Genomic DNA, 14,344 nt, shown 5'->3' with positions numbered 1-14,344 from the left:
CGTTCAGGTCAAAGAAGGGGGCACAAGACCCTACCAGAACCCCTTGCTGCATCGCCTTGATATTCCGGAACCCAGAAGGGACTGTTAAGACGAGTGATTTCAAGGGCTAGAAGCCAGAGAGCCAATTTCAGGGGCGTAAGAACCGCTCAAATAGGGCACCCAGCCCCTCTTGTCAACTTGCAAAGCTTTCAAGTTGCCATGAGCAGGAGGGAGGGAGAACTGAAGTGAATTCCATACATTTTTCTGATCGCAATCAGAAGGAGGGTGTTAGATTTCACAGCCAGCCAAAGTGGTTAATTGGAGAATGTGATTTATGACATGGCCAGGCGGGAGGGGAGAGACAGGGTCATAGGGGAACGTAAATCTACGTGGGTCAGTCCTGACTGTCTGTCAAGTTTCCGAAAGATGCCCTAATTAATTCATGAGCCATGATCCAAACTTCAAAGGAAATATAGTGATTTATTAGGAGCACCATTCCGGCAATACTCGGCTGCAGTCAGGACTGCATAAATTCCCGTACATATTCCTTTGCAGATTGGCCACATTGTTTGAGTGCCACTATCTCCCCTTTGGCAGATTGGGCTCTAGATTCATCCTCGAATCTCCCCCTGAAACCCTCCAGGAACATCCTGACATTTGTTAACTCTCAGGCATGCTCGCTATGAAGATTGGCTACCCAGTCCGCCGCCTCCCCTGTCAACACTGTTGTGACGGCCACCACCATTGCCTATTGCGATAGGTGGCGATAGAACCGTCGATAGAGGTCAAGGTCGCTAATGACCTGGCTTAAAAACAGCGCTACCCGATCAGGACTCCCATCAAACAAAGCCTGGATGGGTGGTGGGGCCCAGAACCATGGTTGTTGAGGCCATAATCCAGCAGGCCATAATGGCACCTGCTCATGCCCCCTTGCATTGTCTGTGCTACTACCAGCTACCCGGGGAGGTTCCGAATGCTTCCACACAGGCGGAGGTCTGGTGGCAAGCATCTCATATCCTACGCTTGGGCCCTAACCAGGCCCATGCCCTGCCTCCTCAGTGGATGGTACCGGGGCCCCAACAGTATGTTGCTCTGCACCCCTAAACTGTCTGAGATCTTGCTCCTCCGAAGTTTGGGGCTGGTAAGGCGGAAGCGTGACTCAGAACTGGACCCTCCACCCCCTCACCAGGTGGTTGAGGGGTCCAGTCCCATTGTCCAGGGTTGCCATGAAGGCGCGTCCATGAAGCTGGCTTCCCCAAATTTTTCTCTCAGCACTTCCATGGTGGTAGGCCCAGGACTTGTGGAATAACTCCAGTCCTGTTCGTCTTCTTTCATCCACTGTCTCCCCTTCCAGCCCTGGAATGGTGCGCCCCCAAAGGGTGGTGGGGTTCTGTCCTGAGGCTCCCCAGGACCCGTTAATACAGAGCTATGCCACCAATGGCCTGTGGCAAACTGCATTGTCCCCTTATCCTTCTCCTGGCTCTCCACCGGACGGTCTTCGCTCCAAGCTTTCCTCTCCTTTGGCTGCACAACCCTGGCTTCACTTTCCTCAGGTGTCACTGCCTCCACCACCTCCTCTTCCCCTTCAGCCACCACAGCCTCAGGTACAGTTGTAGAAGTTCCCTCAGCCATGGCCTTACTCACGACTACAAACAGGCAGGTTGAGTATTAACGGGAGCGCTGACTTGCTCTCGGTTTTCTAATCCACGTCTCTGCGAACAAACGCTGAATCAATCAAAGTCAGTCTTATTTGTTTCACCAGTGTTCGTTTAGTTTTAGTTTAGTTTTAGTTTTATTGAATTTGTATACCACCCTACTCCCGAAGGACTCAGGGCGGTGAACAGCCATAGAATAAAACAATATAAATACAAAATTTAAAATAGAATAAAACGAATTAAATAATTTGGCTGAACAAATTTAAAACCCCAATACTTTAAAACCAAATTTAAAATTTCCATTTAAAAGGGGGAAAGGCCAGCCTGATGAAACAAGAAAGTCTTGAGCGCGCGACGGAAGGTACGCAGATCCGGGATCCTCTGTATCTCTGGGGGGAGCTCGTTCCAGATAGTAGGTGCCCCCACAGAGAAGGCTCTCCCCCTGGGGGCTGCCAGTCGACATTGTTTAGCCGATGGCACCTGGAGGAGCCCCTCTCTATGGGAGCATACTGGTCGGTGGGAGTCTATTGGTGGTAGCAGGCGGTCCCGTAAATAACCAGGTCCTAAGCCATGGAGCGCTCTAAAGGTGATAAGCAAAACCTTGAAGCGCACTCGGAAGACCACCGGGAGCCAGTGCAGCTCGCGCAGGAGAGGTGTTACATGGGAGCGCCACGTCGCTCCCATCACCACCCGCGCGGCCGCACTCTGTGCCAGTTGGAGCCTCCGAGTGCTCCTCAAGGGGAGCCCCATGTAGAGAGCGTTACAATAGTCCAGACGAGAGGTGACGAGGGCATGAGTGACCGTGTGTAAGGAGTCCCAATCTAGAAAGGACGCAACTGGCAGATCAGGCGAACCTGATGAAAAATACTCCCGGCCACGGCCATCAAGTGCTCTTCTAAAGACAGCCGTGAATCCAGGAGGATACCCAAGTTGCGAGCCCTTTCCGTGAGGGCCAATGATTCGCCCCCAATAGTCAGCGATGGCACCAGCTGACTATATCTGGATGTCGGAAACCACAGCCACTCGGTCTTGGATGGGTTGAGCCTGAGCCTGTTTCTCCCCATCCAGATCCGTACGGCCTCCAGGCACCGGGACATCACTTCAAGGACATCGTTGGGGTGGTCTGGGATGGGGATGTACAGCTGGGTGTCATCAGCGTACTGATGGTACTCCACCCCAAAACCACGGATGATCTCGCCCAGCGGCTTTACATAAATGTTGAACAAAAGGGGCGAGAGGACTGATCCTTGTGGCACCCCACATATAAGGGGTCTCGGGGTCGACCTCTGCCCCCCTATCAACACAGACTGTGACCGGTCGGAGAGAAAGGAGGAGAACCACCGTAGTACGGTGCCTCCCACCCCCAACTCTTCCAACCGGTGCAGCATGATACCATGGTCGATGGTATCAAAAGCCTCTGAGAGATCTAACAGGACCAGGACAGAGGAGCACCCCCTGTCCCGAGCCCTCCAGAGATCATCCACCAACAATGCCGTTTCCGTGCTGTACCCAGGCCTGAAGCCCGACTGGAACGGATCTAGATACGTCGTTTCATCCAGGTACTGGGGGAGCTGTCCCGCAACCACACTCTCAACAACCTTCGCCACAAAGCGAAGGTTGGAAACTGGACAATAGTTAGCCAATACTGCCGGGTCCAGGGAAGGCTTCTTGAGGAGAGGTCTCACCACCGCCTCTTTCAAGACAGCGGGAAAGACACCCTCGCCCAATGAAGCATTTATAATCCCCTGGAGCCAGCCTCGCGTCACCTCCCGGGAAGCCAGCACTAACCAGGAGGGGCACGTTTAATCCACTACAAACTGGTATCACTTAAAGACGAGTACGAGCTGTTCAAAGTCGGCTATCGCCTCTCAGCGGCTTTTAAATATGCTGCCCCGCCCCGTACCCCACCCTCGGCAGCGTGTCGCACCTGTCTTGAGTTTTGGCGGCTTCCAGCAACTTTCTGTGTTCCTCTGCTCCAGTGTCCTTCAAAGCCAGGAATCGTAGCCATGATGACCCCAATTCACCATCTCGTCCTATTCCCTAGTTGCTTCTCATAAGTAGCACCATCACCATCACCACCCGGTGAAACGCCATCACCGTGAAGCGAAGTCTAACCACTCAGTGCCTAGCCCTCCCTGGAAGTATTGGCTTGAGGGCTGTGCTTACGTTTCATTACCCTCAAGGATCATGTGTCAAGCCATGGCTGGGCTCGACATGTATCCTTACGATTTATATTGATATTGTTTCCTGATTGCTTATTTGTACCCCATGACTATCATTAAGTATTGTACCTTATGATGCTTGATGAACGTATCTTTTCTTTTATATACACTGAGAGCATATGCACCAAGACAAATTCCTTGTGTGTCCAATCACACTTGGCCAATAAATTCTATTCTGCATACATACATACATACATCTCCCCTCACATTAAGAACCACATTTCTGGACAGCTCATAAAACAATAAAAGCAATAAAAAAAGGAGCAGTATTTTATTTTGGCTTTAAAATCTGATTCTAGCAGAGTTGAGCCAAGACTAACGGAGAAGCCAGAAACGACATGAGCTACAAACCTCTTTTATGAGAGTAAGTTAGGTTGGATCCTGTTCTTTACTGCACTCTTTGCAACTTATTCCTGTAAGGAGCCATGATTCTACTCTCTTTACGATTTATTATCAATCTAAAGTGACTTTATTCATTCAGTCATTTAGCAGTTTGAAGGCTGCCTGACTCTTTGGAGAGCTTACAATTAAAAAGTGAGAACAATACAAAAATAATCATAAACACCATGAAGATGGACATGAACAAAGAACCCATATAACGAGTTGCACCACCAACCTATCCAAAGTCTCAGAGATACAGCCAAGTCTTCAGTAGCTTCCTTAATGTCAACAGCTTGGGAGCTATCCCAAGAACTGAATTAACATTTTACCGCAAGACAGAGTGCTTTATATTTGAATTCATTTCAGTGCAATAGTTAAGCCTTCAGATTTTTAAAAGAAAAAGTATTTGAACTATTTTTTATATCTCTATTCTTATGCATATAAATAGAAGATGTTAGAAAATCAATTTTTAAAATAAAAATATTCTAATTCATAAAATATATGGTGAGGTGTTTATTAAAGTTTGAAGAATAAATTATAAGAATAAAAAATGAAGTATCTAGTATTGAATTGATAGGTTGCATCCAGGACTTTCTTATATATTAGTGAAATGGTGATACTGGAATTTGACTACTTTTTAATTGATGATATTTTTCATCTACTCAATAAGATCTTAAGATAACCTTATCCTCATTTTTTTCTGTGAGAACTCTGGCACACATCTAATTATATATTTACTGTTTGCATCTTAAGGTTAACAGTTTATTGTCTGAAACATTTTGATTTTTATTGGAATTTATTTTGATATTACAAAAGGTTCATGTGTTTTAGAGTGTATGTTGACATTTTTTTCTGGCTATTAGTATTGTATTTGATTTTACTTTTGGTTTTTTGTTTATTTTCTTTACAACAAAGCATTTATGTTAGCAGCAGGAAATATTGTTAGGATTAGGCTGTAAAGAAAATAGTAATGAAAGCTACTATGAGGAATAATATGAGAAAATATTAAATTTTGCTGTAAGATGGATAGCTAAGTGGGCTACATTCTCAACCAAATGTGTTTATTAAAAGAAAACGTTCTTTGAGAAAAATGAGATGCTTTTTCAAATAAAAGTTTATGAGCAGATAACATAGAAAATTAAAATTACAAAAAAGTGATTTAAAAACTTGGTTTAATTTATTAGTTCGATTTATATGCCGCCCTTCTCCGGAGACTCAGGGCTGCTTACAATGCATTAAGCAATAGCCTTCATACTTTTGTATATACTTGCTTAGTAGGGCTTTTTGGCCCCCCCGAATGGTGTTCTGTTTTATACAAAGTCAACTTATTGCCCCCACAACCGGGTCCTCATTTTACCTACCTCGAAAGGATGGAAGGCTGAGTCAACCGTGAGCCTGGTGAGAATTGAACTTGCAGTAATTGCAGGCAGCTGGCAGCTAAGTGCTACTTTAACAGCAGCAGTTGAAATATATCCTTGTCATTCTCTTGGTTGTCATAACTACTTTTTCCCAAATTGTGATAAAGCTAAGTAACATTAATGACTAACTTGAATAAAGAATCTTTGTTTCAAATGTAATATAGAATGTTTACATTTAGCATTGTTTCCATAGAAACAATTATTTCTTGTATTTTTGCATCAGATATGATTTTCCAAGGCCTCAGCTTTCTGAAAGGATGCATTTGGCGGTAGTAGCCTGTGGTGAAAGATTGGAGGAAACTGTTACTATGTTGAAATCAGCTATTATTTTCAGCATCAAAAATCTTCAGTGTCATATTTTTGCTGAGGAATCATTACATAGTGACTTCAGAGAAATAGTAAGTATTCATAAAAGAATGTATGCCTGGATTAAGGTAACTTTGTTTGTATTTTTCCACCAAATCTAAGGCTGCTTGGTTCAGTCTCTAAATCTGTCAGTCTGCGATCTATATTCTGTGAAGATTTTTTTTTTACTTTGTAACTGGAAAATAGTATATTTCCAAGAGCAAAAAGCATGTAATTTGGGTATATTGTGACCTCATGGTGGATGAGTTGAACCCCTGCTGTCTTCTCAGTCATAAGTGGAGCTACACTACAGTATTCATCAATTGCACAGCAGTTTCCAGTTCTTTGAACTCTAAAGTTGAAAAGAAATTGAGTAATTAGAAATTATTATCCAATACAGGTGGTCCTTGATTTACAACAATTCATTTAGTGACGATTCAAAGTTACAGTGGCACTGAAAAAGTGACTTATGACCATTTTTTACACTTACACCTATTACAATATTCCCATGGTCATGTGATCAAAATTCAGACACTTGGCAACTGACTCATATTTATGACGTTTGCAGTGTCCTGGGATCAGGTGATCACCTTTTGTGACCTTCGTATAAGCAGAGTAAATCAGGAAGCCAGATTCACTTAATAACTGTGTTACTAACTTAACAACTGCAGTGATTCATTTAACTGTGGCAAAGGTTGTAAAATGGGGCAAATTTATTAATAACTGTCTCCCTTAGCAACAGAAATTTTGGGACTCAATTGTCATAAGTCAAGAACTACCCTTATCAATAAAATGTTCATAACATATTTTAACATTTGCACATGATAGAAGTATAGTCTTATAAGAAACACGCCTCTTAAATTTATATAAAACTTAAGAGTCAGTTTGGTATAGTGGTTAAGATGCTGGCCTAGAAACCAGGAGGTTGTGACTTCTTGACCTGCTTTTATCCTATGAATTGCATTTGTCTCACTTATCCTCTGATACAGTCTGAGTTTGGCAACATTAGTATCCTGCTGAACCATACTTTTTTTTTTTACCTTAAATATACACATGCTATAGCTGTCTTTTATGAAGACAGGTGCTTTTCATAGAAAATACATTTGTGATAAATTGTGAGTTTGGTTATTTGATATTCCCAATTATTTGCATAGAGTTTTTTTTTTTAAACTAACACCATTTTCTAAAACACGTATTTGCATTTATTTATTTATTTTATTTATTGGTTCGATTTGTATGCCGCCCTTTCTCTGGAGACTCAGGGCAGTTTACAATGCGTTAAGCAATAGCCTTCATACTTTTATATATACCTGCATAGTAGGGCTTCCCCCCCCCCAAGCGGTTTTCTTTTTTATACAACGTCAGCTTATTGCCCCCACAATCCGGGTCCTCATTTTACCTACCTCGAAAGGATGGAAGGCTGAGTCAACCTTGAGCCTGGTGAGATTTGAACTTGCAGTAATTGCAGGCAGCTGGTGCTACTTAATAGCACTTTAGTCTGCTGCGCCACCAAGGCTCATTTTATGTTGATTCGTTTTTCTCTGTTTTACATCAATTGCAAGTAGTGACTGATCCAAGATATTCTCACCCTCTTAGTAAAATATAATGAGTACCATTTGTTTTAGAAAGGTAGCATATAAATCCAATAAAATAGAGAACAAATTGTCAGTATTATATATTCCTTTCACAAATCTTAATTTTACAGGCTTGAAAACATACTGTTTAATAATCAAAATGAGAAATAGAGTAGTTAGAAATTGGTTAATCTTGCTTATATACTTTTGATACAAAAATACTAAAACATGTTGTTTTTTTCAGCTTGATAATTTGAGACATAATGAAAAATTTAATTATACTCTGTACCCTATCTCATTTCCAACTGAGAATGCAGCAGAATGGAAGAAATTGTTCAAGCCTTGTGCTTCTCAAAGACTTTTCCTACCAGTAAGTAGCAATGGTAGTTGTTAAGCAAAATTAATAATTCTAGTCATAAGTGAAAAATAAGTGTTATTTTATTCTTAAATAACTGCCTTGAGTCCTTTTTCAGAATGAGATGGGCAGCATATAAATATAATAAATAAATATGCTTCTAGAGAAAAGTGAGTTATTTGGTAAGCTATTGCTGTTTGAATGAACATAAAATGTAACTTCTTCAGTTATTTATTTGGCATATTATTACAACGTAATAATGTGGTGGACTAGTTCTGCCCTTTCAAAAGTAAGTAGTACTACCAAGTTGAAGCATAATCAGGTTGAATATGAAGAGGTAGGTCATTACTTGTTGGCTGAGATTCCTGTTTCAGTATTCCAGTTACTCCACACTAAAGATTTATTTAATTGATTTGATTTGATTTGATTTTTATACCGCCCTTCTCCAACAGGACTCAGGGCGGTGAACAGCCGAGATAAAACATAACATATAAAATTTAAAAAACAGTTTAAAAGATATTAAATAATTTTGGCCCACAATTTAAAACAACCCAGTTAAAACCAATTTCAAATTAAAACCGAAAGGATGGGATCAAGCCAGCCCAGCTAGATGAAATAAATGAGTTTTCAGGGCCTGACGAAAAGTCCGGGTGCTGATGATTGTGCTTTGGCTTGGAAATATTATTGGAATTCTGATTAGAAGGGTTTTACTTCCTTACAGTTTCCTCTCTCATTAATAAATTGATGAAAAAGTTAAACATTCTAATAAGCCAAGAAAAAACAACTTTACTCACCAAATAACAGAAATTTGAAGGCATATCTATGTATTCAGTACATTTGGCAATTACAGAATCACCAATACACAGCTTATATTGAATGAAATAACATCAAAAGTTGGAAAGAACAAAATTAGATTTTCAGTATGAAATTTTGCCCAATATAGAAATCTAAATTAAAGTATTCTGAGTAGATACTGTACTTTGCATTCTGTACCTAAGTGTCAGGGTTCCAAGTAACACTCCCCAACGAAAGAAAACTCTGAAGCTTCAGTTTCCTCAAAAGTTACATTTTATTAGAGATGTCATATTGGCACATCTGGGAAAACCCGAATCTGAAAGTTTCCAGGTTTTCCTCACCCAAAGAAAAGTTCAAGTCCCTGCCCAACCCCCACAAGTCCATCACATGATCCTATCAAAGCAGTATCCCAACTGGAGATGCCTCACAGGTCCAGCCTCCTAGGTAGAGGCAGGACGGCCTTGACTTTCTGAGAAAGGAGTGTTATTATGACTATATATCACCCCTGCTTCATACAATCCCCCTTCCCAATTTCCCACAGCAGTAAATGTGGCAGGCCTGAAGGCCCAATTCAAAAGATGGCTTCCATAAGCACATCTAATGAAAAGGAACTCACCATTTCTCTTGGTAATTAGCTTCACTATCAGACTGCTCTGAATGTTAGGAAGGTTTGTCTAACATTCACTTGCCATATGCTTTCTCATAACTTTTTTTTGCTGTATAATATTCACACTTGTTCAAACAATCTTGCCCATTTTTGTCCTTCCAAATCTTAAGAGAATGCTACCATACCTTCCCCATGTTTTATCTGTTTGAAGCTAAATATTGTGAGTTTCTTTAATTTTAGACTGACTTTCTAATTGCTATCCAGAATAATATGGGATCTCTCTCAGATATTTTACTAATAACAACAGCATTGCAACAATCTAAGGAGGATATAAGCAATCCTTAACTTGTGACCAAAATTGAACCCAAAATTTCTGTTGCTAAGCAAGACAATTGTTAGGTGAATTTTGCCCCATTTTATGACCTTATTTGCCACAGTTGTTAAGTGAATTTGGCTCTCCCATTTACTTTGTTTGTCAGAGGGTAACAAAAGGTGACCACATGACCCTGAGACACAGCAACTATCATAAATATGAACCAATTGCCAAGCGTCAGAATTTTGCTCATGTGACCATGGGGTTACTGTAATGGTCATAAGTGTGAAAACTGATCATAACTTACTTGTTTTAGTGCTGTTATAACTTCAAACTATCACTAAAAGAATGACTGTAAGTTGAAGACTACCATTACAAGTTTAAAAAAGATAGGGTAAGGATTACACTGGAATTAACAGTGACAGAATAAAAAATATGATTACACCGGGATTAACAGTGATAGAATAAAAAAGATGATTACACTGGGATTAACAGTGACAGAATAAAAAAGCTGATTACATTGGGATTAATAGAGATAGAATAAAAATGGATAAGGGGGAATACATCTCAAAAAGGAAGAGAAGAGAAAGAAATGGGGAAGAAAAAGGAGGAGAAGGCGGCAAGGGAATGGGAGAAAGGGAGGAAAGTGTCAAGAAATGGAATTGTGGAGAAATTAAAAGAAAATAGGAGATAGTAAAAAGGAATTTTAAAAATGAATATGCTAATTGAAGAGAAGGATGTTAACTTTAGAAATCATATGTAAAAAGCAATTTAGAAGGAAGATACAGATTATTGTAAAAGGGATATAAGTAAAGATAAAATGAAATGTGAGTAAGTAAAAAAGAAGAAATACACTACTTGATGTAAAATAGATCAGTAGATGGAATGTGAAAGACAGAATGGACTATATTTTGTTGTTGGAAGATGTACAAATTCGAGAGAAATAATAGTAACAAAAGAATTAATTGAAATTAAGGGGAAAATTGAAATGTAAAATGGAATAAAATGGAAATGTTAATAAATGATGCAAGTAAGAATACAACAATATACTGTATGTAAGAAATAAAATAGAAAGATATTGTTAAGGGTTGGAAGGTTATACTAGTAAAGGATTTAAGATAAAAATGGAATAAGTTGAAATACATTGTTAATAATTAAAAGATAAGGGGAATTTTGAGAAAATAAATGAAAGAAAAGTCGGGGTTGCCTGGACACCATAGTGGAAAATAGAAAGTTGAAAATAGATACAGCAATAGAGAGAGATGAAAGAGGAGTAGAGGGGTGGAAGGGAGGAAGAAGGAGAGAGAGGAATGAGAAGAAAGGAAAGAGGGGAGGAAGGAAGGGAGGGGAAATAAGAGTAGGAGAGAGGGTTAGAAAGGGAGAAAGAGAGGAGGAAAGGGAGAAAGGAAGGGGAAGTAGAGTTGCAACGCGCTCTACGTGGGACTACCCTTGAAAAGTGTTCGGAGACTACAGTTGGTCCAGAATGCAGCCACGCGAGTTATAGTGGGTGCGCCTAGATACACCCACATTACACCAATTCTCCGCGAGCTGCACTGGCTCCCTATTGGTCTCCGGGTGCAATTCAAGGTGTTGGTCATTACCTTTAAAGCCCTTTATGGCCCAGGGCCAGGCTATCTTTGAGACTGCCTTCTACCACATAGCTCCCAGCGACCGGTAAGATCCCACAGAGTCGGTCTCCTCCGGGTCCCGTTAGCTAAACAATGTCGGCTGGTGGGCCCGCGGGGGAGGGCCTTCTCTGTGGTCGCTCCAGCTCTCTTGAACCAATTATCTCCTGAGGTCCGGACCGCCCCCACCCTATTGGCCTTCCGCAAAGCGGTGAAGACCTGGCTCTTCCGGCAGGCTTGGGGCCGTTGATCTCATTATAATGATCTTGCGAGACCCGGCCACGAATTGGAGTGCATGTGTTTTAACGTTTTTAAAGTTTTAATGTTTTAATGTTTTTCTTTTAACATTTTTTATGGGATTGTTCGCATTGTTTTATTCTTTGTTGTAAGCCGCCCAGAGTCCCTTGGGAATTGGGCGGCATAGAAATGCGACAAAATAAATAAATAATAAGGAGTAGGAGAAGAGGGAAGAAGAAAGTAGAAAGGAAAGAAGGGAGGGAGAGATTGAGAAGAAAGATTGCTGTACAATAAAAAAAGATAAAATGGAAGAAAGGCAACCCCAAACATGCATAAATGTACTAAGATAAAGAATGAGTTATTAAAAAATAAAAGAGAATAAATATGAGTTAAAACAGAAAAACTAGAATTTGAGGGCAAATTAAAATGTTGCTTATATAAATAAGCATAGAAAGCATGATTAAAAAATGGGAAAAGGAAATTTTGGCAAAAATTGTAACTGAGTAAAATGTACTTGAATATGTTATATTGTATAAGTTATGATATGGCCAATACTCTGTTCATAAAATATGCGGGGGGAAATGGGGGGTGGGTGGATAAATAAAACTTGATCCCTCAAAAAAAAATAGCAAATTGAATAAAATGTCAGAGTTGGATGTTAATTTTGTTTCCAAAATTTTTTCTTCTATAGTTAATCCTCAGTAATGTGGACTCTCTACTATATGTTGACACAGACATCTTGTTCTTAAGACCTGTTGATGATATCTGGTCTTTCCTGAAAAAATTCAACTCTACTCAGATTGCTGCTATGGCACCAGAGCATGAAGAACCTCGTATTGGGTGGTATAATCGCTTTGCTAGGCACCCATATTATGGAAAAACTGGAATCAATTCTGGAGTAATGTTAATGAACATGACCCGCATTAGAAGAAAATATTTCAAGGTAGTGTGCTTTTTCATTTTCGGTACTTTTCTGTAAATTAAAATACCATGTTTTTTAGTAATATTCCAGAGTAGATTCTAACTAATCCCATATAAACACCATATACTGTTTTTATCAATGTTTTTTTAATGAAATACATTTGTTGTTGTTGTTTTCATTTTTCTTCTGCTTCTTTATACCTACTCATTTCTCATTGTTCTTTTATCTTGAAACTTCATATTAAACTGACTCAGAAATTTGTACTATGAGTATATATGCAATCTAACCTGAAGGTGGCGCTATTAGACTATTGACTTAGAATGCATGTAAGATGATGTACAGTCATTTTAAGATATTTGTTTTATTCTCACAATCTATCCAAAATAATGTTCTTTTTAAGGACATTGTTCATAAGTGATAGACTCATGAAATGTTTCATTCCAATGTAAAAATGTAGTGTAGGTCCTTATGCAAACTCCAAATTAGGGTGTGGAAATACAACATCTATTATCATTTCCAGTTTTTAATTTTAGAATGTTTGAACTGAAAATATGACTTTCAGGTGCTTTCTAGCATGCCTTTGGATTCCATGTGTCCTTTGTGCCCTGAAAGATTTTATTTAAAAAAAGAAAAAGCAATCAGAAGAGCCAGGATTTAACCTTGTATTTGAAAATTGAAACTATTCTTTAGACTTGTGTGCCATTTTCAAATTTAGATATTTATGGTTAGCTTAACATTATTTTGTTTAATCTAGAAATATTTCATGCATTGAGACAACACTAAAATTCATAAATCTCTGTTTTTGCATATCCTTTCTTACTCATTTTTAGAAAGTATTTTATATTGACCCTTAGGTATATTTGTTGTACTTCTAGAAGTTTGTAGTTTAATCTGGTAGAATCTAAACTGAAGTTTCTTTTGGTTTTATTTGTTATAAATATTTAATAATTTTTATTAATTGCCTATTTAAATCAGAAAGACTTATTACTGTGACATAATACTGCATAAAAATGAGGCAGTATGATAAAAATTAAAGAAGCATATATTTTATCATAAAAAGTAAGATCTAGATCCCTTTACTTCTAATTCTGGTATTTTGATTTTGAAGAATGATATGACATCAGTACGATTACGTTGGGAAGAAATTCTCATGCCGCTGCTGAAAAAATACAAGTTGAATATAACATGGGGTGATCAGGATCTTTTGAACATTATGTTTTTTCATAATCCTGGTAAGTTACTTTTAAAAATGCAATTTTAATTCTCAATCTTAATATGATATTGCTATTTGTGTTATACTGTGTTTTAAAGTGTTCCCAAGAAATTTAGTGTGTGTCAAATTTTCCAACTTTCAATTTCCAAACATTAGGGGTGTTCAAAAGTTGTGACATGCCTTGGGGTTTGTAAATATATTTTGGTTACTTTAATATAATTTAGATGTGCTTGGTAAATAAACTACATAAATATCATATTTTTTTAACATTTTGCTTGTTTCATTTCACAGGTTCAGCTGTCTTTCTCTTTTTGTTAAATGTTATTTTCTCTGACAGTGTTAATACTGCTGGCCTTCCTGTGAGTGTGATAACTGATCTGTAATGGCTTCTAAAAAAACAAGACTGGGAACATTCACTCATATGAGCAACATAATTGGGACTGGCAAAGACTTGTTGCTGTCTGAACTCCCAACACCCAACATTTTCAGATATGGCCTACTGTTAAGAGAAAATAGTGATGATGCTAGAAACAGACGACTGATGATTAAAATGAAGGGGAATGTGATAGAAGTTATGAAGAGGCCTTAGACTAAAAACACGTGCCCTCTACTTCAAAAGAAAAGACAGAATACAATAGATTAGAAATAACAGATTAGAAATAAAATTATTCATTGTATAATAGCAGAGCATAAGATACAGTGT

The 14,344-nt window shown here is 39.1% G+C and overlaps 1 protein-coding gene across 7 annotated transcripts in view; it reads left to right on the top strand.

Moving 5' to 3' along the window:
* GXYLT1 (glucoside xylosyltransferase 1) overlaps positions 1 to 14,344 on the top strand; it is an 89,853-nt gene that overhangs the window by 60,925 nt on the left and 14,584 nt on the right. For 4 of the 7 annotated variants that reach the window (XM_034404284.3, XM_034404282.3, XM_034404280.3 and 1 more), the window contains 4 exons: positions 5,879 to 6,053; positions 7,819 to 7,944; positions 12,198 to 12,449; positions 13,537 to 13,660. In XM_034404284.3, coding sequence (XP_034260175.1) covers positions 5,879 to 6,053; positions 7,819 to 7,944; positions 12,198 to 12,449; positions 13,537 to 13,660 — 677 coding nt within the window. The remainder of the gene's footprint in view (positions 1 to 5,878; positions 6,054 to 7,818; positions 7,945 to 12,197; positions 12,450 to 13,536; positions 13,661 to 14,344) is intronic. The other 3 variants (XM_087873258.1, XM_087873257.1, XM_034404281.3) reach the window with 1 other exon arrangement.

Source organism: Pantherophis guttatus, chromosome 7 (genome assembly GCF_059756535.1).
Source record: "Pantherophis guttatus breed Tessera chromosome 7, ASM5975653v1, whole genome shotgun sequence".
NCBI lineage: Eukaryota > Metazoa > Chordata > Lepidosauria > Squamata > Colubridae > Pantherophis > Pantherophis guttatus.
The sequence above is the reverse complement of the archived record's forward strand: the minus strand, read 5'-3'. Positions and strand labels throughout refer to the sequence as shown.